This window comes from Coptis chinensis, chromosome 6 (genome assembly GCF_015680905.1).
Source record: "Coptis chinensis isolate HL-2020 chromosome 6, ASM1568090v1, whole genome shotgun sequence".
NCBI lineage: Eukaryota > Viridiplantae > Streptophyta > Magnoliopsida > Ranunculales > Ranunculaceae > Coptis > Coptis chinensis.
Genome location: NC_141461.1, coordinates 6,380,344 through 6,404,737, shown reverse-complemented (window position 1 = coordinate 6,404,737; position 24,394 = coordinate 6,380,344). Strand labels below are relative to the sequence as shown.

The 24,394-nt window shown below is 37.5% G+C and overlaps 3 protein-coding genes and 2 long non-coding RNA genes across 7 annotated transcripts; 3 read left to right on the top strand and 2 right to left on the bottom strand.

The window, feature by feature from the left end:
• Positions 1-1,987: 1,987 nt before the first annotated feature.
• Positions 1,988-3,446, bottom strand: LOC147491103 (uncharacterized). Of its 2 annotated transcripts, XR_015200032.1 has the most exons (3): positions 2,792-3,446; positions 2,282-2,341; positions 1,988-2,190 (listed from the first exon to the last, which is right to left on the bottom strand). It is a non-coding gene; the product is annotated as an uncharacterized LOC147491103 (long non-coding RNA). The 2 variants fall into 2 exon arrangements; XR_015200031.1 differs by having other exon boundaries at positions 2,282-3,446.
• Positions 3,447-7,239: 3,793 nt separating this feature from the next.
• On the bottom strand, positions 7,240-9,335 carry LOC147491102 (uncharacterized). 2 transcript variants are annotated; one of them, XM_086569075.1, is made up of 4 exons: positions 9,187-9,335; positions 7,986-8,055; positions 7,649-7,753; positions 7,456-7,555 (listed from the first exon to the last, which is right to left on the bottom strand). In XM_086569075.1, the coding sequence occupies exons 2-4, from the start codon at positions 8,028-8,030 to the stop codon at positions 7,457-7,459; spliced, it is 249 nt and encodes an 82-aa protein (XP_086425201.1). In that variant the 5' UTR covers positions 8,031-8,055; positions 9,187-9,335; the 3' UTR covers position 7,456. The 2 variants fall into 2 exon arrangements, with proteins under 2 accessions (XP_086425200.1, XP_086425201.1); XM_086569074.1 differs by lacking the exon at positions 9,187-9,335 and having other exon boundaries at positions 7,240-7,555.
• A 39-nt stretch (positions 9,336-9,374) lies between these two features.
• Positions 9,375-11,972, top strand: LOC147491101 (uncharacterized). Its single transcript, XR_015200030.1, has 3 exons — positions 9,375-9,425; positions 10,686-10,747; positions 11,613-11,972. It is a non-coding gene; the product is annotated as an uncharacterized LOC147491101 (long non-coding RNA).
• Positions 11,973-13,225: 1,253 nt separating this feature from the next.
• On the top strand, positions 13,226-20,664 carry LOC147491100 (uncharacterized). Its single transcript, XM_086569077.1, is given in 9 exon segments — positions 13,226-16,313; positions 16,905-17,072; positions 17,841-18,913; positions 18,915-19,111; positions 19,114-19,160; positions 19,162-19,270; positions 19,273-19,326; positions 19,329-19,514; positions 19,831-20,664. Coding segments are annotated over 9 exon segments (4,734 nt in total). The 5' UTR covers positions 13,226-13,577; the 3' UTR covers positions 19,995-20,664.
• On the top strand, positions 20,474-23,058 carry LOC147491099 (xylulose kinase 2-like). The gene is made up of 7 exons (XM_086569073.1): positions 20,474-20,524; positions 20,745-20,844; positions 20,929-21,003; positions 21,091-21,144; positions 21,590-21,684; positions 21,796-21,970; positions 22,759-23,058. Exons 2-7 carry the CDS (start codon positions 20,802-20,804, stop codon positions 22,992-22,994), a joined length of 678 nt encoding a protein of 225 aa, XP_086425199.1. The 5' UTR covers positions 20,474-20,524; positions 20,745-20,801; the 3' UTR covers positions 22,995-23,058.
• Positions 23,059-24,394: the final 1,336 nt, after the last annotated feature.

Sequence of the window (24,394 nt, the reverse complement as noted above, 5' to 3'; positions counted from 1 at the left end):
AATTGAGGGTGCTATGGTTATAAGGATGCACGGGAAGAGAAGTTTTCCTGTTCTAGAAATTACTAATTGAGAGTCTAGAGGAATTTCTGCGTCTTGAAGCAAAATATCTTTGCCTTGAGAACCTTAAGCTTGAAATACAACTGGAGACTGAAGCATCAGGTTCAAAAGTTATTACTCTAATATCTACTGCATTAAAAAAAAGACTGCTATATGGGCAACACATTCAAGTCCAGGTCTATTATGATACATAGAATCCATACGCTTATTAATAGTCTTTGGAATAGCAGTAACAGCAGATAAGAAGAGATATATACTCAATCGAACATAAGAAGAGATATATACTCAATTCTTGCCATACCATCTGTTCACATTCACCTAGAACTCACCCTAACATGCAAATCATAACTTCGCTAACTTATTTTGTTTCTTTGGAAAGTTGTTTAATGAATGGCATATAAATCCCAGCGGATGATAAAATGTTGCCATGATAACCGTCTTTTGTCTCTGCAATTTGAAGACACTTAACCTCAAATGAGACACAGAACTGAACCATATTCATGGGGACATACTCAAATGTGCGTTCACTGAAACAAGCTCATTCCTAGAACATAATACTTTTAATTAAGACAAGCTAAACATGAAAGAATTGCTACTGAGTCCGACATTTTTAGGTATTTATTTTCAAAATCAGTATGACAATCTAAAAAAAGTAAGAAGATACATAGCCCTCACATCAATGAAAGAAGAAAAGACTCAGTTTTCGGCTCAAGAGTTGAAGAACCATTATAGTTCATCTATGCAGGAAAAAACTGAAACACAGAAAATAAAATAAAACTGTCGGGCGAAGGTGTAACATGACTACCACTAGCCTGATAGTGCAAAGTTGAGTGCACTATGAACATCCACACCAATTTGAGCTTCAGCTTTCTCTAAATCAGTTGAGGCTGAGCTCAGCTTTTGGTTGAATTCCGCCAGTCCTTTCTGAACCTGGCTTGCGTCAATTTGGTCAAGTGGCACTGCCTCAACAGCAGGACTCAATCAGTATTTGATTTTACGGAGCTCACCAGCTTAAGCCACCCACGGACATATGAAGGCCGCATTATAACCCAGCAGAAGGGGTTTTTAGATGTGAAATTTGTGGCCTCTAAAACGTCTCTTTCTTTTTCGCGGAATGAGACTGATCTTCTAGTCACAGACTCTGTGGGATGCAAACAACTACTGGTGTCAATCACGATAACACAATTCCTTTTAAAAAGAAATGTGATTGATGGATCATAAAGCACAAGATCGGGAAATATAATTATCAAGCTCAGCTCGTTGCTTCAAGCAAACTGTTGAACCCTCTTTAGCATTCTTATCAAACATCAAGTGACTTTTATTCGCTCGTTCATTTCCGTTTTTTTCATTACCATCATACACCTTCCTACTTTTCCCAGTGTGATTATCGTGCTTCGTTGTGTTTCTCACAGGACTGCTTGGTCTCTTAGATGGAGATAAATTCCTTTTTCTCTGTTTGTTATATCCGAAGGCAGAATCAGAAATTTTCTCGCCTCTCTTTGCTGCAGTGGAGTGAAGTGAACAATGCAGTTTCAATCCTTTAGTACAGTGCTTGCCCTTCTTCTGGTCCTCACCACACTCTGTTAGCCGTTTCCTGTCATAAAAACGTGGATCAACTTCTTGTTCCTTGTCGATTCTGTTGTCCCTATTCCAGTATTCCTCGTCAACCCATTCAGATGTGAACTTCTGGGCAGTATGTGTGCAATGACAACCAGAACTGGGCAAACCAACTTTATCATCAACTTCTCCATTTTCAATCTGTCTGCCATTCTTTTTCTTAGAGTCAAATAGGCTTCTTTTCTTTCCAGCATCATCATTTTGCTTCCCTCTGTTTGTAACAAGAGAGCTAGACTTGCAGCTTTGACTTTTTGAGTCAGCTGAAATTCTTTTACTCTGTTTGGGATTCCGAGATACTCAATCAATAAAAACTTTTAGAATCTTATGTGTCTTGTCAACAAGCTCAAAGATGCATTTATCGTCTTCTTCCAAGTGATTATCTAAAACAAATTCCTTCCAGCCCTTGATTAGCCTACTTCCGTATTCTTTGGAGGAGGACACGACAGGCCACGTCCGCCCATCTGAAGTTTCAATTGTGAGATGCTGATATGTCTTGGCAAAGTCATTTGGTAGACGCTGCACACATGAAGATAGAAATACAACATATAAATAACTACAAGAAGTGCAACTGAGATATAGTACATATAAATAACTACAAGAAGTGTACTGAGTGATCCTCTCAACCAAATTTCCGTTGTCTCCCTGACTTCTACAATTATCTGGTAGACTATGACAGAAAAACAAATTAAGCCCAGGTGTTAGATATAGTACATACTCATCAATATCTGTAGCAGAAAATTATCTGGTAGTGAGGTGTAGGGGGAACTACTTTATTCCTTAAACTGATAAGGTCAGGTTTATATACTGTGTTCATATACTAGGTAGGATGCACAAGCCTAGAGATGAGGATAACCCTTCACTCCACCTAGAACTCACCTTAACATACAAAGATTACAAACCATAACCCTTCACTTTTTTTCCCTGAATATGCTGCCCAACAAGGCAACAAGTTTTCTATTCATAACTTATTAAAAGTCTGACGAGTCCTTCACTAGCTAAGTAACTAATCAATCCATATAATATATATATCAATCAGGAAACAAAGGTCCAACACTAGAAACTAACAGTACTTACAAAAATTTAACAATTTATGACAGCAACTATATACAACATTTACCTTCATTGGGTTGACACGGTGTTCATTATTGTATTGCCTTCGTTTTTCCCCATCTATAAGTAACTCATAAGCAGCTTGAATTTTAATAAATTGCTTCACCCATTGCTTCAAGATTGAAATTCTCAAATGATGATAGACCACATGGCACAGAGAAATTGAGTGATAATACAGCAAACAAAGAAATTTATATCAATTGTTTTACCTCGTTGGAAGCAGCGAGAAAATCTTTGAAAGGCCAAAGAGAGAGTAGGGTTTGTCATCCAGCAGCAGCTTGCCATCCAGCAGCAGCGGAAACACAGCAGCAGCACTCACTGACAAATTTGAGTTATCTCTGAATTGTACAAGTAGAAGAAAACCCACTGCTGCTGATATTTTCACTTCTGCAGCACTCACTGACAAATTAAAACCAAAGGCAGAGAAAGTAAACTAAGAAACCTACAATGGTTTCAGCTTAAAAAGTCAACAAATTTAAAAGCCCAATTTCAACAAATTGGATAATCCCTAACCCTAAACATATCAAATTTTGAAATGGGGTGATGTTAAACTTCCAAGTGAGTTGTGACCCAATGAAATTTGATGAAACACATAACCCCACTCTTACTTTTAACTATTATTAGAAAATTATATACAAGAAGAGATGAGAAGAAATCGAGGAACGAACCTGTTGAAGGAGACGAGGAGATTTCCTCATTTGATGTTGAAGGCAAGCGAACTGGTGAAGGTGGGTTGGGTTTTGGAAATATGTTATCAGGCTCTTTTTGGTTTTCTTTTTTCTGTTGGTGGCAAATTTGTGTGTTGTTTTGGCGTGGCAAAATTTACATACCTCCCCCCAAAGCAAATTTTGCCATGAAAATGGTGGCAAATCAAGGAATATGGCAAATTTTGATAAAATTCGCCACCAAGTAAAAAACGTATCAAACAGCGGCAAATGGGTGATTTTTTGCATTTGCCGTGACAAATGGTGCTATCAAACACAGCCTAAGTTTTTTTTCGCGGGGGGGGGGGGGGTAAAGCTAGAAAACTGAAACATGTAAAGTAGAAAGTTAACACAATATACAAAGCACGCATCATAATTTGATGCCAATGATGGCGCAAAAGTTATTCAATAGTAGCTTCTGGTATAGGTACATTGGAACCACATAAGTTCCTTAAATTTCTCAGAACTGTCTCACACAGATTTAGGCGCACTCTACGAGTAGGCAGTAGTGCAGTACCCTACAATAGTGGGACAAGTCCCACTTCCATGACCCATATTCATCCATCTTCTTGTTGTTAATTAAATGATGTCTCTTCTCAATGTGAAAGAAAGAAAAGAGGTGCAGAAACAGCACAAGCACGTGGTTGTGCAAGCACAATTACACCCAACCTCCTCCTTTTAACACTAAATAGTCCAAACACATTGAAAGGTGTTATGCCCTCTCCAGATCTTTATGTCTCATGTGTGATTGTGTTCTGCTGTACCTACCAACCTCAAAGGCTCAAAACAGTCTCATGGTCAATTAGTCATAGATCACATCATCACAAGATTCACAACACTAGATATGGGTATTGGTTCCATTCTCATGCAGTACTTTATATATCATACTGATCTTAGAATATGATTCAAAAGTAGATACATGGAATAAATATGGAGCATGCATTACTTTATGGTGACTCCCACTTCAAAAAGTTGATAGAACCTCACTTCATTTTCATTTTCACTAGTGACTTGGTGAGTCTCACCTAAGAGCATTCCCAATGCAAACAGTTTTGAGGGGAAATAACAACTTGTTACCTTAGAGCATTACCAATGCAAGTCACTATGAAGGGAAATTAAGAGTTTTCACCTTTGTGGACCAGAAAACACTTGCCCAATGCAAGGGTGACAATGATGGTGACAATGACGGTGACTTGTAACTAAGTCACAATGAGGGTAGCAGTTGCTACCGAGATTGTCACTGAGTTGTGAGCTTCGAATGAAACTTTTTATTCCGTCTCGTGTGTTTTTTTATATTTTTTGGTTTTTTTTTTCAGACCGTGTTTTTTTTTTTTTTACATTCATACAGAATCAAACATTTCGTCCGAGGTTTAAAATCACCTTTGCATTAGGCAATTTTTCTTGTTTTTCACCACAAATGTAACAAAGATGGAAAATAATCCTAGGTGGAGGTGAAAAAAAGTGACTTGTATTGGGAATGCTCTTATGAGCCAAAAACAATAGTCTAATGCAAGGGTGACAATAGGGGTAGTTTTTCACTAAGTTACAATGAGGGTAGCACTTGCAACTAAGATAGTTGCGGTTCGATGGAACATTTTATTTTGTTTCACGTGTTTTTTTTTTTTTTTTCCTAGATGGGATGTTTCATTTCGTGACTTTTTTTTTTTTTTTTTTCTTCGGACGGGATGTTTCATTTCATCCGGCGTGTTTTTTTCGATATTTTTTCATTTTTTTATATTCAAACGGAATAAAATATTCCATCCGAATTTTAAAGTCACTTTTGCATTGCGCAACCCTTAGTAGTTTCTCACCAAGAAGGTAAGTATGAGGGAAAATAGTCAAATAGTGCCTATGTGGAGGTAACAAATTGTTGTTTGCATTGGAAATGCTCTAAAGACGTAAGGACCCTCATAAAAAACTAAGCCACTAAGGAACCTTATGTTTTATCTAAGATGTGATTAAAGAGGAAGAAATGCTGATAAGTTGCTTCAAAATAACAAAGAATTAAGAATCCTCCAGCAAGAAGATGTACAAAGTGAAATATTCTAGGTTCTAGTGTACAAAAAGAAGTGCGATTTTGCGGGGTAGCTCCTTAGCATTTGGAGGAAATGACAGGAGTCTAATATAGAACACAGGGTCTTGGAAGGGCATCCCATAAACAGCCCATGACTCAAATATTATACCAGTCTATAGTCTATACATGCTTCTGGGCCCACCAAAAATTCTTTTGACCCACTTATAATTCGGCATAATAACCAGCAAAAGAACAATGCAGAACATCATCAATAACCACTTTCTACTTTCTAACATGTCAACATGTGCTAATTGAGGATTTTCGGTTGATTAATTACCAAAAAGAAACTAAAATAAAATGAAAATCATAACAATCATTGAGGTCGAATTTTAAAGGCCTGTAAAATCTCAATTTCCAAATCATTTTCAGACAGAGAAGGATATAAATGTTTTGTCGAATAGTTGTCCGATAGCAAGTTGGTACGTTCAGCTTATGACAATTGAGTTTTCATCATGGAGAGATTTTCTTACAATGATTAAGAAGAAAACAAACGAAGCACGATATAGTTCGATCCTTTAACTTTGCTGGTCAAAGGGTTTTGGATTAATAAATTGAACACCACTTAATTCTTTAGTAAATTTTCCCTTTGAAATTACAGATTCAAATTTGAATTTAGCCGACTTGTTTTTTGTTTCCAAGCTTGACTATAGAAGTCGATTAGCGTGTGTGTGTGGACTGTGGAGTAATACCAAATTACTGATATTACTGAAACCAACCTATCAAAATCAGTCAACAAATAGTTTGTTGAATATGGATTATCTCGTGTTGAGCAAGAGCCTTGTTGAACAAATTCCCTACCGGTCGACTGGAGATCACTATTACATTATGAAGGAGGCCAGCATCATCTTGTGAGGGTAGTCATTGTGTGGTTGTGGTTTTGATAAGCTAGAAAACAAACTGCCGACAGTCTTCAACCTCTTTCATCCTATCCACTGCTTCAGAACTCAGGAAAAAAAACATGCATACATTGCCACATTGTAGCAAGAGGACTTTGGTTAATACATTATTGGCTCTCACCTATTCATGGGTTGCTCAGACAGCCCATGTCTGGACATTGTTATGATCCAATTACTAGATTTTGTCAGTTACATCTGGTAGTTTATACAAGCGTGCAAACGCCCAATCAAATATCACTTGGTCCATTAATCAGTGAAAAATGCCACAAGGTAACTTATTAATCATGTAATTCATGTACCTACAATTTTTTTTTTTTTTCACCTTTTCTTTTCTTTTTCACAAGGAAAATAATGAAATAAAACTAATCCTAATGCTCTGAGAATTCTTAAAAGCAAATAGATATATGCATCATCCAATGAAGCACTAAACTCTACAAAATCATACAACCACAAATAGTTGGCAACAATGAGCAGCCAACAAAGGTTTAGATCTCTTTGGTTAAAGTGAGAACCTAGATGTCTTACTTCAATCTAGCACACAATGGCGTCTCCTACTTAATAGCAGAATTGCCAAATAAGACAGTTGTGAACGTTAAACAAAAGAAAAACAAACTTTTCCTTTTTATAGATACAAAAGAAAATCGTACTAATAGTTTATTTTAAGTTCAGATCCCTCATTGTTGAATTACAAAGGTGAAAAACTGAAGAGATGAGATTACAAACTAATTTCCCTCCCCCCGCCGCCTCCCCCTCCCTAACAGATAAGAAAGAGTAACTTCTATCATTCTTTGGGAGAAAATGATGACCAAAAAGAAAATGCAATCGGTATACTAGGAGGCCAATTCAAGAATTATTATCAAAGTTTCACGACAGGTTTTGGGAATATAACTCTCTCATTCATTTAATCCTTATGAGATCTTTATTCCCAGGGTGACTTAAGGATTTGCAAGCAAATCTAAAGAATCACAAATAAAAAATTTAATCGTTTGGTTCTTACTTTATTCTGTTTTTTGCTCAGTCGTTTCTTTCTTGTATGCTTGTAGTCTCTCCTTCAATTTTTTACTCTCTTCAAAATTTGCCTTACGCTTTACCTCTTTCTGCAAAATGCACGCAAAACTAAAGGTTAGATTAAAAAAACACAACATAGGGGAAAATACTCTGGAAGAAACATGTTTTTCAGAGTAACTTACTTCCTTGCGGAAACAACGATCAAGCCTTATCTTGAGATCTGTACACTCACCAAAGAATTTTCCAAAAGGATGGTCTGTGTGACACTTCTGAAATAGTTCAATTATCTGCAGCAGATGTATTCAAAGAAAGAAAATGATCAAGATTTTTCAGTGTTTTCCTCCCTCTCCAGTAAAAACAGAAAAAAGTTATTTCTCCCATTTTCTAGACATTGACATGGATGTAGTTCGAGGAATGAGCATGAGGTTGAAACACCTAAACTCACAGTGCTTTTGTATATCAAAGAATTGATTCTTCATTTATAAAATTAAATAATAACAAGGAAAGAGTCAAACATACATCGGCGCACATAGGGTGCCTATGCAATGTCAGGGGAGGGTGCATATTTCCAGAGTCACAACCTCGATCACTGCAAAACATAAGAATCAGTTAGTTTTGCTTCTTTCTTTTTCCTTTTCTCAATTTCTCTTAACCTCTTTCTTATGTTTGGTACTTCTTTTGTTCTTCAATCTTAATTTTTTAATTCTTGTAAGCTGCTAATGAGAAAATTATTTATATAACCAAATAGGCCTAAAACACAAGATGAGAAGCAAGACAACACATGCATCAAGAAATATTTAGAATAGGTGCAGTCTATCAATACAATGGACTTCCTTTCATACACAAATGCACAAAGAGTGTGCCTGTAAACTCGTTCCCCGTCTTGGGACAAGAACAGATGGTTTTTAGTCTAACAGTCTTGCAGATGTCAATTGATCTACACTGAAATGCCACCAGTACCTCTCCATCGACACTATAGACATAAATGCCACCACGCTCCACAATTACCTTTATTTAGGATGGAGCAGGGTTCTGCCTGTAACCAATCAGGAGGGACTCGGCGTGCATTAGATAGAAACAACATTAATCACTAAATACTCCAGGAGCAAATAATCAAGTGAGTGTATGCGAACGTTCTTGAGTTGGCTTTTTTTGAGAGGGCCTAAACTGAGTCTTAACTGCCCCCCCCCCCCAACTAATAGTTTCTCTCTTCTCTCTTTGTCTTCATCTCCCTCCTCCTCTCACTTCCCCACTGCTATGCAGTAATTCTAGTATGATCAGAACATGGTTGTCTATCTCGCCAGCCATCCCAGAAGAAACAACATTTAAGAAATCCTAACCGTGTTCCTCTATACCAATAGTCAGTATGCATTTCACCGCAGCACAGGATAGATAGGGCACCTTTAAAAGATCTTTTGCTGGGAGTAAACAAACCTCTTCGTGAATCCTAATACCTCTCTTAATGTCCACCATCACCTCTCCTCCTCTTCCCTTACGCTCTATCCTATAACATGGTCTGAATGAGTCTGACTATAGGTAGTTCACCCATATCACCTTCACTACCTTGGTAAAGATAGTCTGCTGAATGGATAGTATTTGAGGACTAATATCAACAGACAAGTACAAATTAGGCATTGTCGAGAAGGTGGGAAACAAGGACTCAAAATAAAAGTAATCCATAATCACTTGTAAAAAAAAGGAGAAAAGAAACAAATGGTACCTGATTTGTAGTTTGTACTCCCTTGGTTATTAGATTGACGAAGATGAAGACAACAGACAAGTTTCCAACAAGTCGGGTTTGGGCTTGGTCCGATCGGTTGCTGGGCTTTGTTGAAACGTTGAAAGAGTCAGACTGAATAAACCCCGTCAGTTTGTGGCATTTTAGTTGGGGTTTATCTTTGTGTGTTCTTACTGTGATGGATCCGACTAGAAGCTGGGCAGCTAAGTGGTTGAGAATTGGTGAGTCTCAATCCAACTTGTAATTTTGTGATTTGTATTAAATGGGCAGCATGTGTATACGTATTTTAAGTGTCTGATGTGGTAGTCGATGTAGTATTGGCAATGTGTTAAGTGGCCGTGGTGGTTGGATGTGTAGAAGGCTAGAAGCACATCAAAAGAGAGGGTGAGTGAATGTGAAGAAACATGTTCGTTTGTTTCGTTTATGCCAAGATAATAACTGGATTTTGTTTTTCCCCCTATGTGCTAGATACGTTTGAACACGTGCACACTTGTTTTGAGATGTGAAAGAAGGTGGGATACTCACAAGGGTAAACCTTGATGACAAAGTTCATCAGTGATCTTAGGTTATAAGGTAGTTTCGTAGGATCCATTAATTAACTAGTTCTTTGTACACTCCCACACACTGACACACCCCACAGTTAGCTTATTACGTCCAGGAAGAGAATTGAGAATAAGACTTCATATGCAACTGTTTGTTCTTCGAAATAATATTGGTGTAGGTAACAATTAATTAACCAAGAGCATTAAAATAACTTTAAAAAGAAAAGAAAAAGGCATGAAAACTGTTGCAGCTTTCTATATTTCTCTCTGCGGTACTCTTTCCTGATTCTCATTTAGTTTTGTTTCAATTTTTTTATATGGATTCTGTAAAGGTGCGTTTTGGTCCTCCTTTACATACAAGATTAAAAGGAGAAGGAGATTGGATATTGATAAGACTGAGTTCGTTGATGAACGAACTGCCTACGTATCTTCTCTCGATCCTGGGGGGAGAGAAGAATCAAGTCTGACGTAGTTCATGTAGGTTGTATTTATAGCCGTTGAGTATAAAGATTTGTGAGACACGTGTGCTGACATGTACAGATGTATGGTTGAGATCAAGGATGAGTGTTAGGTTGGCTTTGGTAGGAATTCTGTAATGATGGAGATCAGTAGCTGTGGTTAGTAGCCTACGGTAGTGGTTTGTCAAAGTACAGCTTTGGTAATGATTGCATATGGATAAGAGATGGTGTCATAAGTCGAGGCGTTCTGCGTGAGATCATCTGTTCGACTTGCATTATCCTGGAGTGAGCTGAAGTAAACCACCTACATGAGGCGAGCTGCTCATGAAGCGAGCTTGGAGGACGTTGACATGAGGTCGGTGTGGTATTTCTGTTTATGCTGGACACGTGTCTAATATTCATTATATGTGAATATTACTCCCTCACAGATTCAATTTGATAAATTTACTTGATTTGTTGTACCTTCTTGGCCTATTTACAGGTAGATTTCTCCCTGGTTGCTACACGCTTGCTGTGACGGAGGTACTTCCAGAAGAATATCAGGTTAGTGGCGTTAATTTGATTATCTTACTATTTAGTTTTGCATTGCTGCTAGATGCTCCGCCGCTCAGCATATTTTGACTTATCCTCTTCGAAAAATTCATATGTAAAGAAATATTGCAAACTTTAGAATGATGAATTGTCCTTTCTTTTTTGTGAGTTAAGTTTGAGGAAGGGTTCTAGAGGTACTGTCACAGACCTTATATTTTTCATTCCAACGAATTCTATTTTGTGCTCTTCCCCTGATGGCCTAATTGTTGTAACACAAGGAGGGTTTTAGATTTTATGTCATGGTTTGAGGATGTCTGATGGATACTCTGTTTACATTGAGGGCTCTTCTCTTCTGTAACACAATCTCTGTAATTAAATTATCTTTAAATGTGGAAATTTGTTCTTAAAGTGTGTCAAGATGGTGTGCTGACACTGTAGTAATACACTGAGCTGCTCAAGGCAATTTTTTTTTAGAGGCACTGTTGATGCTACTAAGACCAACCTAAAAGATTGGTTCTGGATAAATCTTATTGTCCAACCTAAAAGAGTTACACCTTAGATCGGTTTTTGATTGGTTCTGGGTGAATTTTACTGTCCTTGCGTATCATCAGAACAAATGAAGTTTATAACAGAACACTACTTTACAAAATCTTATTAAGAGTCAGCTATTTGGTTGGATTTTAATGTGATTCTTCTTGTGGTATTGTTGGTAAACAACCTATTTTATACTGAAAAAGCTCCTCTGGCTTTCTTTTGTATTGATGCTCTGTTGAAAACGTAATCAGCTCACATATCATTTGGGGAAAAGTTAACTCCTGTTATTCATTTTCTTTTCTTGTTTGCTGACTGAAGTGCCTGATATTTGCATTTTTCGCAGACTCTGTGTGCAGAAAATCATGTGCCATACATACCACCAAAACGTGTTTGACTGGTCAGGAGGATCTTGTTATCTACATAGAGTTGGTGTATTAAGGTTACTTAGGATAAGCAATCAGTTGATCAGGGACCTCTCAAGTCACAATGACGCTGAAGCTAGGAAGCTATTGTGTGTTTATATTAGTAAATTGTTGCAGGCTTGGATTTAGTTGAAGCTTTTATTTGTGAACAGGTCTCAAGTAGTTCAAACTTCTCTACACAATTGAGAAGATAAGATGACCTCTTGAAAAAACCCAAAACATTGTTGTTTCTGCCCGTTATGTTTTTGTGCATTTAAATTGATGATGTGCATTTGATGGTAGCGGCAATAGTCGTAACTTTAACAATCTCTGAGTCATCTGTATTTCCATGTTCATGCAAAAAGAAGAAGAAGAAAGAAAACCCTTTTCACCTCGAAGGTGAGTTGCTTGTGACACTAATGTAAATGTAAGTGTAAGGTGAGGCAATGCCTCCCGTTCTTTTATACAATGTTTACATTGACTGGAGACGCCATCCAGCTAAAAAGTAAGGCTTGCAACTTCCAGTTATATCCACTAAATTTAAATGACAAGCCATCCCAGTCAGGAGATACATTTACAACGAGTCCTGTTTTTCAAATGAAACTACATTTACAAGTTGCTGAGCTGTTCTTGTACTTGTGCAATATCATAGCGTTTTTGGGAATAATTTGCCTAAGAATCTGAAACAAAAGTAGCGTCTACAATATTACATGACAGTTACTCAAAGAGCCCCAAAATATGTGGTTGCAAGTTGCAAGTCGCAACACAATTAGTGTGTGCCATTGTTTTTAGGGCTGAAATGAAAGAGAATCAAGTTAGTCTCATGCATTTCCCCCTTCTGTTTCCTTTTCCAAACGGGTTACATTGTTTTTGTTAAGCTCGACACGTCTTAGTGAATATGTTTTGTTGAGTCCCCAGTGTCCCCACGCTCCTTCCAAGGGATACACACCAACAAAACCTCGATTTCCAATATCAAATGACAGAAGCGCTTAGGTTATGTATTTTAATAAAAGTGAGCAATGAAATTGACATCAACTAGACAACTAGTGTGAAGTGTGAACTACTAAAAACAGAGTACGAACTAAGAACACAATTATATCCTTGTATGCAAGCGCTTTAAAAAAATGTGGTGTTGCAGACTTCATACTGGTTTAAAACAGTAAGACGCACACCCAATAGGCCAATACATGATACATGAATATCTGGGATTTGGAATGACATTTTACGTAGTTCAGTTTGAAACACACCCCACTTGGCAATAGTAAGAACGGCAAGTTCATAACCTTATCACAAGGCTTTTTTCCAGTGAACATCTATTTCAAGCCTGGACTTAGAGTTATACAAGCTTACACACAAAGTGAAACTGAGTTTAATGTGGGTTTTAATGTAGGATACACAAAGTTCTTGACCATCAATGCTCTTTAATCTTCAATAAAGAGTTTTAATGTGGGTTTTGCACACAAACGCATTTCTCCTGCTCGTTACTAAAGCTTATATAAATACATACAAGTTCAAAGACATTGTTTGTTCTATAAACTGATAACAAGAGGGTGAAATAACTCATGTATGGGGTATGACTGATAAAGACATAAATATTGCAATCAATATGAGGCCTTATTTACCATAGTCATAGTTGACAGTCAACAAAAGAACTTGGTCTTGGCGCCTTTTACTTAATATGGTACGGTTTTTTTCATTTTCTTGTTTCGTCATTCTTTCTATCCATTTCTTTCTTCTGCAACTTCACCATATATGGAAACCATACTTTTACTTCTCTCTTTTAACCCACTCATTCATTTACTCTTCCGATCCTTTTACTCAACAACCACAAAAAACTCAGTTTCACTTCATTTTCTTCTATTCTATCAGTTTTTCATTTTCAAAACCCAAAAAAGAGAGAGCAAATAATGGTCAAGTTTCCGAAGTATGTAGCAGAGAGAACAAGCCGTGGGTTGGATCACTATTATAGTGAACTGCCAAAAGCAAATAAGAAGAAACAAAGTGGTACTCCTGCTGGATCATCACGTGGTGGTGTTATTGAGTTGTCGGATGATTCGGATGATGATGAGAAAGTTTGGAAGAAGAAGAAATGTGGTGGGGGTAGAGGAAAGAGAGGGTTTGACAATGGGAAGAAATTTGAAAGGTTGAATGGGAAAGGGGAGGCTGCTGTGCTTCCTTCTTCTTCTTCTGAAGATGTGTATGTGATTAAGGATGACGAATTTCCTTACGTTGTTGGTGGAAACAGTAGTGATGAGAGTGAAGAAGTGGAGGTAAAGAAATGGTCAACTCCGGCAGCTGGTTTGCAGAGGAAGAATATGGACAAGGGTAAAGATGTTGCTGTAAATGTTTCTAACTATGAATCTGGTGGTGATGATTCTGATGAGGAGGATAATGATGACAGCAACGATGAAGAGTATCGGGCTTGTAGTGATGATCGTGATGACGATGAAGAGGATGTGGAGAGGTACGTGGTCGATAGCGATGAAGGTACTATTTGGAGTAGAATTGGTAGGAAAAATGTCCAGGGTAGAAAGAAAGGGTTTAGGGAAGCGTACAAAGAGAGAAAGGCTTTTGAGAACAATGATCAGAATAGAAGGAAAGGGTTTTTGGGGAAGGATACGAAGAGAGAAATGGTTGGTTCTTCAAGTGATACTGTCGATGACGCCGACGAGGATAATGATTTGGGTAATAGGAGGGGTAAAGCTGTTACGAAAAATGACCAGAGTGGAAAGAAAGGGGTTTTAGGGAAATTTGCAGAGAGAAAAAGGGTTGGTACTCCAAGTGATATTGATGATGATGCCGATGAAGATAATGATGTGGGTAATGGGAGGGGTAAAGCTGTTAAGAAAAATTACCTTGGAAAGAAAGGGGTTTTAGGGAAATTTGCAGAGAGAAAAAGGGTTGGTACTCCAAGTGATACGGATGATGATGCCGACCAATATAATGATGTGGGTAGGAGGGGTAAAACTGTTCAGAAAAATGACCATAGTAGAAAGAAAGGAGTTTTGGGAAAATTTGCAAAGAGAAAAAGGGTTAGTACTCCAAGTGATACTGACGATGATACCGACAACGATAATGATTTGGGTAGTAGGAGGGGTAAAACTGCTCAGAAAAATGACCAGAGTGGAAAGAAAGGAGTTTTGGGGAAATTTGGAAACAGAGTAAGGGTCAGTACTCCAAGTGATACTGGTGATGATGCCGACGAGGATAATGATTTGGGTAGTAGGAGGGGTAAAGTGGTTCGGAAAAATGACCAGAGTGAAAAGAAATGGGTTTTGGGGAAATATGCAAAGAGAAAAAGTGTTGTTACACCATGTGATACTGATGATGACGCCGACAACAATAATGGTTTGGGTAGTAGGAGAGGTAAAGTTGTTCAGAAAAATTACCAGAGTGGTAAGAAAGGGGTTTTGGGGAAATTTGCAAAGAGAAAAAGGTTTGGTACTCCAAATGATACTAATGATGATGCTGATGCTGGTTTCCGAAGGCGATGCTTTAGAAGAGGTAAAAATTTGGTTGTTGAAATTGAATATACTGACTTTTCTTACGCTGGTGATAATGTAGATATTGAGGAGGGTAGTAGTGGTGATAATGTCGATATTGGTGAGGATCGTGATGAGTATGTTGTTGATATGAACGGGATTGATGGTGTTAACAAATTTGTCTCCACAAGTGATTTGTCTAACGCTGTTGATATTGGCGATGGTGGTGGTTCTGATGATGTTGTTGCTATTGGCGACGGTAATGGTGTTAACAAATCTGTCTCCACAAGCGACTTGTCTGATGCTGGTGAGGATATGGATATTATCAAGGATTGTGGTGCTGAAGATGCTGCTGGTGATAAACTTGATAGTGACAAGGTTGGCGGTTGTGACAATGCTGATATAGGTGAGGGTATTCATAGCGATCATGTTGATGTTGATAACGGTGGTGATATTGATATTGACAAGGGTAATGATCATGGTGAAATGGGCGTAACAAAAGAAGTGCATTTGGGTATGTCCAGAAAGAGAAGAAATTTGGGGACGTCAAGTGATAAAGTTACTTTGAAAAGGAGTAGTTCAAAGTCTTGTTTTTGGAACGATGGAGAGCAGGGGGAGAGGCATGAAAAGGGTCTAGAACTGAAAAAGAGATGTCTGGAGAAAGTAAAATCTATAGTTAGTGATTGGAAAGAGAGGGATGAAGGAAGTAATGCTGAGTTGGAAAAGAGCTTTTCTGAGAGAGGAAAGAATGTACTCAATGATGCTAATGATAAGGATGTCGATGGTATTGATGATTATGTCGAACCTGACGATGAAGAGGATTATGAGGACAGTGATAAAGATACTAATAAAGGTGAAGATGGTGCTGATGAAGTAGGGGAAAAGGAAGAAGTACAGTCTGTAGGTGTTCCGCCAGTTAAATCCCTCTTCGGTTTCTTTTTGAATACTATTCGGGAGAATGATGGAAACCATCATAATGAAGAATCGGTTTTACCAAATGGCGGCAATAAACAAATTAATTATAAGTTCAACTTTGGAGTTGAAACGCCCAAGCCTGTGGAGAAAACAGAAGAAGAAAAATACCTTGAAATGCTCTGGTCTGAATATGATTTTGCTGTTGTCGTTGCATCCGGTGACGTTGGCTCCTCTGAAACTCCTGCTGTAAGTTTCTGACTTATTTCAAGTTTTCTTGATCTTTATAATTTACACTTCGTTATTAAAATTGAATCTTAATCTTTAACGTTGATTCACCTGCATACCTTTTGTCACGAATCCTATCCTATGAGAACAATAGTATAAATGTTTAACATGAAGGATGTAAATGTCCACCTCTGTTCTTCTATTTCCTACGAGTGCCATTTTGGAAGGATATAAATGTTCAGCATAAGAACCAAGCTAAACCAAATAAAGACAAGGAACTTCCTCTGCATTTGGTAAACTATGGTATTGAGAAACCCAAGCCTGTGAAAAAATGATGAGAACTAGTTCATATCTTATGGCTAATTATTGTTTTGCTCTTACATCCTGTGCGGTTTGTTCCTTAATTGATTTTTATGCATTAAGTTTGGTATTCATGTAGAAGTACAAGCAAAAGAAACAATGTTATGTTGATCCTAGTGTGTTTGTTATTAGCTCTGTTATGTGTTTTTGTTAAGCTCTGTAATCACATTGTTTTTGTTAGTATAAGTCAAGTACATGTGAATAAGTTAGATTTTGCCCATGAAGCTTACAAGCTTTCATGATCTTCTGCAGGTTGACACTGAAGATGCTAATGAATCAAGTGTGGAACTGGATCCATCTACAACTTGTTGTTATGGGAAGCAAGGGAAGCATGACTTTGTCATTGATGATGAAATCGGAATCAAATGCAGATTTTGCTCTTTTGTGCATTTGGAGATGAAATATGTATTACCACCTCTTGTAAGTTTTTCCTCTTCTCTTACTTCACATCGACTTTTTGGAAGTTCGCAAACTTAGCAACAAATCTAAACAAGAGATTAGAACACTTACATTCAAGAGGGAATTCATCCTCGTCAAGATTTTGTGTATTAAGTATATCCCGAACTTCATTAAATGACTAACTGTTTGTACCTTTTTATTGGAATTTTGTTATTGATAGAGAAAAGTTACATTTGAACATGAGAACTAGTACATCAGCCAGTGCCACATTATGATCAGAAATCTGATTATGATAGCTCCCCAGCCCATACAAGATAAAAGAAGAGACCTAGATCAATCTAAAGGCCTACAAATCGTTAATGCAGCCGGGGACATGCCCTTGTTACACTCTCTCTTTGTTCTTACTTAACGGCTTCTACTATCAATCAAAAGATCACTTAATCATTGTACCAAGAGTGTATATAAGGATGTCAGGTTATTGTGAAATGCATCACATGAGAACATGACTACATTAGGACAGGTGATGGGCATGGTTTTTGGATTTCCATGTTAGTTTGATGATGATTTCACATTGAGTGAACAGAGTATGCATCTCTATCTGTTTTGAAGATGAAAGGAATGGACAAAGTGATGCTGATATACTTTTTTTTATTAAAACATAATTTTTAGACTTCTTTTGGCTTCTATTTCATTAATGTTTTTATATCAACATACTCTGCCTAATGTAGATGTTGTTGAATAAAGTTGCATTCTCTTAGTGATTATCCATCTGGGTTCTGGATTTTATAGGAGACACAGCGTTATGAAAGATTGTTGAAGAAGAACTCTGCCGATTAGAAAGATTTGTCAATGTGGGAAGATCTTCATTTTGATGATGCTAGTGGGGATTCTCAGGTTTCCTCCGATCCTGGTAAAGGCACAGTGTGGAACATATTTCCACGAATCAGAGAGAGCATGTACCATCACCAGCAAGAAGGTTTTGAATTTTTATGGAAAAACATAGCTGGAGGACTTAATATTGAAAATTTGAGGAACTCCCCTCCTCCTGATCACATCGGTGGGTGTGTGATATCCCATGCCCCTGGAACTGGGAAGACCTTTCTCACCATTGCTTTCCTCCGGTCCTACATGGAAATATTCAAGGAGAGCAGAGCAGTAATCATGGCTCCAGCCAGTATGCTACTTACTTGGGAAGAAGAATTTAAGAAATGGAAGATTGATATTCCATTCCACAATCTAAACTCTTGGGACTTTACAGGCAGGGAAGGTAGGATGGTTCATAAACTAATACAGGGGAAAAACCGGAATAATAAATGGACCCGTTTGGTGAAGCTTCTCTCATGGAGTAAAGAGAAGAGCGTCCTAGGAATTAGCTATAATTTGTTTGAGAAGCATGCCGGGGACAGATTTGTCAAGGGTAGAAACAAAGAAAAAGTGGAGATGAGGCGAATACTACTGGAGAAACCTGGTTTGTTGGTCTTTGATGAAGGCCATACACCACGTAACAAGCATAGTCTTATCTGGAAGGCTTTGGGGAATGTTAAAACCGATAAACGTATAATTCTGTATGGAACTCCTTTTCAGAATAACTTCGACGAGCTTTACAATACTCTTTGTCTTGTAAGGCCAAAATTTGCAGAGAAGTTCTTTCCCATCCGCCAGGCAAAATCTGATCTACGTAGTCAAGATGCAAGAAGGCTATGGGCTTCACTCACCAACTCTATTGGTAAAGATGATGATCAAAGTTTATTGGATCCGTTAATATCACTGATTGATCCATTTGTTAATGCTCATAGAGGAAGTATACTAAAGGAGAATCTATCGTGTTATTGTTTTGGTTCCTACTCCTTTGCAAAGAGAGCTCCTTGAAGAACTTGGGAAGATACAAAACCCACTTGAGCTAGAACATTCTGTTTCTTTGGCTTCTGTCCACCCATCGTTGTTTTTAAATTGCCGATGTTCTAAAAGTGAGAATCCTTTCATGGACAAGGTTTCATCAGCTGCGCAAGGAGCTAAAACAAGATTTCTTATGGAGCTCATCCGGCTATGTGAAGTACTGAAGGGAAGGTTTTGGTTTTCAGTCAATTCAGAGCTCCGTTTTGCATCATAAAAAGACCAATTAAATCACCATTTCAATTGGACTGAGGGCGAGGAAGTTCTAAAGATGGATGGCGACCTTGATATGAAGATTCGTCAATCACTGATCAATCTTTTCAACGATCCAAAGTATTACTTGCTTCAACTAAGACTTGTCGCGAGGGAATAAGGCTCATTGGGTCGTTCTTCTTGATGTTTGGAATCCATCAGTCGAAAGGCAAGCCATTAGCCAAGCATATAGGCTTGGACAGAAGAAAGTTGTGTACACTTACCGTCTACTAACATCGGGAACAATAGAGGAAAGCAAGTATGACAGACAGGTTGAAAAGGATCATTTATCAGAGTTGGTTTTTTCATCTGCTGAAGGTACTTTATTTTTTGATCAGTAAAATTCACTTTGTATATATAATAATGATATTAAAGATTACAAACATTTCGGCCCAAGTAGCAAGGAGGTACTCGACCAAATTCACACTCTCCCAAATCCCAATACCCTTGACAAAAGTGCGCTCATCTCACCATCCCATCCCAATTGCACATGGAATCAACAAATTTTACAGCCTTAAACAATGATGTAGCACATGCCCAATAAAAAAGAAGCTCCTTGATCTCCTCTACTAGCTTATGCGTACCCTTCTCTTTTTGTTCTCATGTTCCTTTCTTTCTTTCAAATCTACTGAAGGTACTGGAAATAAAGAAAAAGATACATTGAGCATCCAAGATGACAGAATTTTGGAAGAGATGGTTGGTAACAGAAAACTCAGAGATGTGTTCAACAGAATTTATGTACCCGCGGGAAAAGACATGACTGAACCTTTTGGATCAGTTCCCAGAAACACCCAGTAGAAATGCTCCCATAAAGTTCTGCAGTCAACAGAATTGTTCGCAAGTTCATAAAGCAATATGCAAACAAGTGATTTATATTATATATAACTGGGAAATTGGTATTTGTTTACGTAGTCTGAACTCTATTAGAAAACCTGTTTAATTGTGTATTAAATGATTATATATGTCTTTACTTAATGAGTTGGTGAGACCTTGTGGTGAACATCAACATTATCAGTAATTAGGCATTTCCAGTTCTCTCAAGTTGGAATATCTACTATGTAGTGTATGCAGTAGTTTTTAGTTTGCGAGGTTACGTTTTTATTTGTTCCTGTTTATCCTGCTCCTAGAAATGTCTACATGTCCCAAACAGTTTGGCAGGTAAATTTCGTTTTGTAAGGCTCTCCAGCCATAGTACATGTCTTTTCTAGACCGTATTCAGATCTGCTTCTCTTTGGTTTTCTCATATCTTCTATTATTATTGAATTTCTATAGGTTTGACCCTCAATACACCTGGGGACCTGGCAATCAGTCTTGGCACTAGTGATACTGTAAGCTACATGTGGTCTTTGTTTTCTGTTGTTAGTTTAAAATATGAGAGGTCTCAAACTTTCACCAAGGTTTCCATACCCTGCATTCTGCCCACAAGGGTTGTTTATTTTCACAAATCAAGCCGGTTTGTTACTTTTAAGGATGTTGTGAGATTTTTCACTATCTAATTACTGTTTATTATTTTAGTTCTTACCGCCTATGTACAAATGGATTTTCCAGGTGTTTGGGATCGCCAGTGAGCCGAGCCTAGGCTAGAAGGTCATGTCTTAAAGCTACATGGTAATGCTGGTATACAAGAATGGATCTCTAACTCGTGAAGGTATGCCTTAAAACAAAGTGTCTGGATTTTTGTGATGCAATTTAAGCAAACGTTGACTAAAATTGACTAAAACTTTGGTGGTAGATGTACGGAATCGTTGTGCCGAACGGTCATGGGATACTTTCAACAATATCCTGGAGCAAACACCTCCACTAAATGGTTTGTAGATCTTATGTGATCAATGTAGTTGGATTTTTACCTAGCACATGTTCGTATGTTCTTTATTTCATCCATTTTGCGCAACAGGTGGGAAACTAGGCTTCTACTACAAGGAGCATGAAATTCTTCCTCCTCTTCCAGGTTGGTTTCTTTCCTTGAAATTGAGTTCCTATATACTTGAGTTTAGACTGACTGATCATATTTATGGTCAAATTGGATCAGCGAGATAATGTAAAAAAAAAATTGAGTTGGTGGCATTCCTTTTCCAGTTCAAACAAATTCATATAAATTAAAGTCAAGTAGGCTGTAGGCCGTTTATCGTTGCTTATGAGGTCTGGTTAATATAGTTTTGCTTAGACGGTTGTTTCTACCTTTCCTTTAGTTGGCATAGTCAGGGCTGTTAACAGGTTGGTGTACACATCTTAATTAGATAATCGTATTGAAAGATTGTAAAAAGTCAAACACATGATCAAATAGACCCCTGCAAATCTACCCTTTGAGGTCAAATCTGTATATCCCAACTGAAATCGAACATGTTTATCGCTGGGAAAATCCATATTCTAACTCTAATTTAAATGCACTTTAGTTGGTTACCATCGCTATGTCCTTGAAAACTTCACTGGTAGCACATTGGATGTAGTGGAAGAGCGTGAAGTTGCAGAATTCGATGCTCCTTCTGAGGTGAGTTCAAATAAAATAAAACTAAGGGCAGCAGATAGTTGAACTGAGGTATTTTTTTACTTGTCATGAGGCAGCAGATAGTGAACTGAGGTATTTCTAACATTACTTCAGGTAAGGGGAATAATTGAAGGCCCTTTTCTCTCAATGCGAGCTCATGCAGAAAGGTTTGGGATGCCTGCTCCTCCCAACCGAATCATAGCAACTGGTGGTGCATCTGCAAATTCAAGCATTCTCAAGTCAGTGGCATCCATTTTTGGCTGTGATGTTTATACAGTCCAAAGATCAGGTGACTACCCATTAGACTGTCAAGTATAATTTATTGTTTACTTACACAGGATTTTTTGTCTCAATCGTCCAACTTCACCTAAAAAACAAAAAAAATTATATAGGTAAATATTTTTCTTGTTCCCATATATTAAAGAATTATTATCTGGATTCTAACCAAATTGACCTGGACATTTTTGCTTTTTTCCCACTGTTGCTGATTGCCTTCCCAGTTTATGAGCTTACTTTGTTATGCATGTTGATGCATATTCACAAAGTTGAGGTGCTGGCTTAAAATTACAATCTACAAATACTGGCAATTTGAGGAAATATTGAGAAATTCAGAAAAATATATAAGTATAATAAATAATACTTGTGAACAAAAGTAAATAAATAGATAAAATAACCTGTATAGTGTTATGAAGTATTTCATATCTACACCATTGTAAAAATTCATTTTAAAGACAGAATTAACATTGTTCATTTGCTGATTCATATCATCATTATTATTATTATTACCTTCATGAATTGCTTATCAATCTAACACATTTCCCATCGGTAGAAGTGAATTTTGTATGTGCCATTTAATTATAAAAGAGTTGAACAAAGCGTGCTTAGTTCATCTACGCGGTCTCTATACTCAGCTATTATGTATCAGCAAGGTTATTCCCTAGGAGTGAACGTAAATATTATACTAAATGGCATAGGATATGGCGAATTAATCTTTGCACATTATGACTTACTATAATAACTTATTTGGACTTAGGTATTCTCCGTACTCAGTGCAGTTTTTTTTATCGTTTTTAACAGATTCGGCTTCACTGGGTGCTGCCCTAAGGGCAGCTCATGGGTGGCTCTGCAACAGAAAGGGAAGTTTTATTCCCTTCTCGGGTATATATGAGAACAAGTTGGAAAATTCGTCTGTTAGTTGCAAGCTTTCAATGCCTGCAGGAGATGCACAACTACTCTCAAAGTACACCCTGTTGATGAAGAAAAGAATGGAAATTGAGGATTGCCTCGTTCAAAAGTTGGGACGCTGGCAATAATCTTTTCGGAAATGTTTGTTACAATCAAGATACTTTATAAGCAATAATAAATTTGTTTTCGGCCGTTAGAAAAGTCTCAACTAACACATTTTAACATGAATTATTAGAGTATTTTCTTATAGATTGTTATCTTTCATAAATCAATATGGCGCACATCCAGAAACCAAATGACCATCCATTGTGGATCTTGCCGCAAACCACAATTCGCCGTGGCTCATTGTTGGAGATCTAAATAAAACCACATGTCAAGTTGAAAAAAGTGGCGGAACTCCATTCAATTTTTCTCTAGACTTTATGTTCTCTACAGATTTTGTAGATCTAGGATATGAAAGGACTATAAATCTCCCTATTATTAAATCTGATCATGGACCCATTGTAGTCTACTTGAAGCCTCCTCCTACCCTAACACATAAGCAATTCCGGCAATTCTATTTCCAATCAATGTGGGGTGGGGTAAATGAACCAGAATGCAAAAATGTGATATCTAAAGATACCAAGGTTCACAATCTATTGCTTTTGCAATAAACTTGAGAAAGTCAGGAATAAATTTAAAAAAATAGAACAGAGATGTGTTTGGAAATATTTACCTCCGCATGCAAAGCTTTCTAGAGGAGATTAAAAAGTGTCAGATTTATCCAAATATATACAAACTCAACTGTCGAAAACAATTTGCTACATGATATACAAACTCAACTGTCGAAAACAATTTGCTACATGATCTTAATCAAGCCTCCCATCTTGAAGAAAAATTATGGAGAGACAAATCTAGAGATACAATGCTCCACTATGATGGGACCAACTCCCGCTATTTCCATCTCTCCTGTTGTTCGAAGAAATCGGATCGAGATCAATAAAATTAGAAAAGCGGATGGGACTTGGGTTGAAAAGCAAAGTGGAGATACAGTTGTGGAGCACTTCAAAACCCTTTTTACCTCTTCAAATCCCTAAACTCATGTTAGAGACCTTAACATCTGTCATCACTAGTGAACAAAATAATGACCTCACCAGAGAGGTCACTTTAGAAGAAGTCAAGGAAGCTCTTTTCTCTATGGACCCCATAAAGCTCCCGGTCCCAATGGTTTTACCCTTCTTTTCTACCAGAAATATTGGAAAATCCTTGCAAATCGCATAAAACCTCTTATTGACATTTTTATCTCTCCGTCCTAGAGTGCTTTTGTAAAGGGAAGACAAATCTTTGATAACATTGTTCTTGCTCATGAGATAGTTCGTACTCTGGAAAAAAAAAATGTGCATCGGGTTGTATGGGCATCAAGTAGAATGGAGTTTCCTTCTAGAAACTATAGAAGCCCTTGATTTCTCCGAGAAATGGAGGAATTGGATTAATCAATGCATATCTACTACTTCTCTTTCGTTCAAGATAAATGGATCACCCATAGGTT

Bases quoted from the DNA above. Each gene is read 5' to 3' on its own strand.
- LOC147491099 (XM_086569073.1), top strand. From the start codon at position 20,802: ATGGTAATGCTGGTATACAAGAATGGATCTCTAACTCGTGAAG. The intron at 21,145-21,589 runs GTTGGTTTCTTT...AATGCACTTTAG, and splicing joins AATTCTTCCTCCTCTTCCAG to TTGGTTACCATCGCTATGTC. The intron at 21,685-21,795 runs GTGAGTTCAAAT...ACATTACTTCAG, and splicing joins AATTCGATGCTCCTTCTGAG to GTAAGGGGAATAATTGAAGG.
- LOC147491102 (XM_086569075.1), bottom strand. From the start codon at position 8,030: ATGCACCCTCCCCTGACATTGCATAGGCACCCTATGTGCGCCGAT. The intron at 7,754-7,985 runs GTATGTTTGACT...CATCTGCTGCAG, and splicing joins GGCACCCTATGTGCGCCGAT to ATAATTGAACTATTTCAGAA. The intron at 7,556-7,648 runs GTAAGTTACTCT...TGCATTTTGCAG, and splicing joins ATCGTTGTTTCCGCAAGGAA to AAAGAGGTAAAGCGTAAGGC.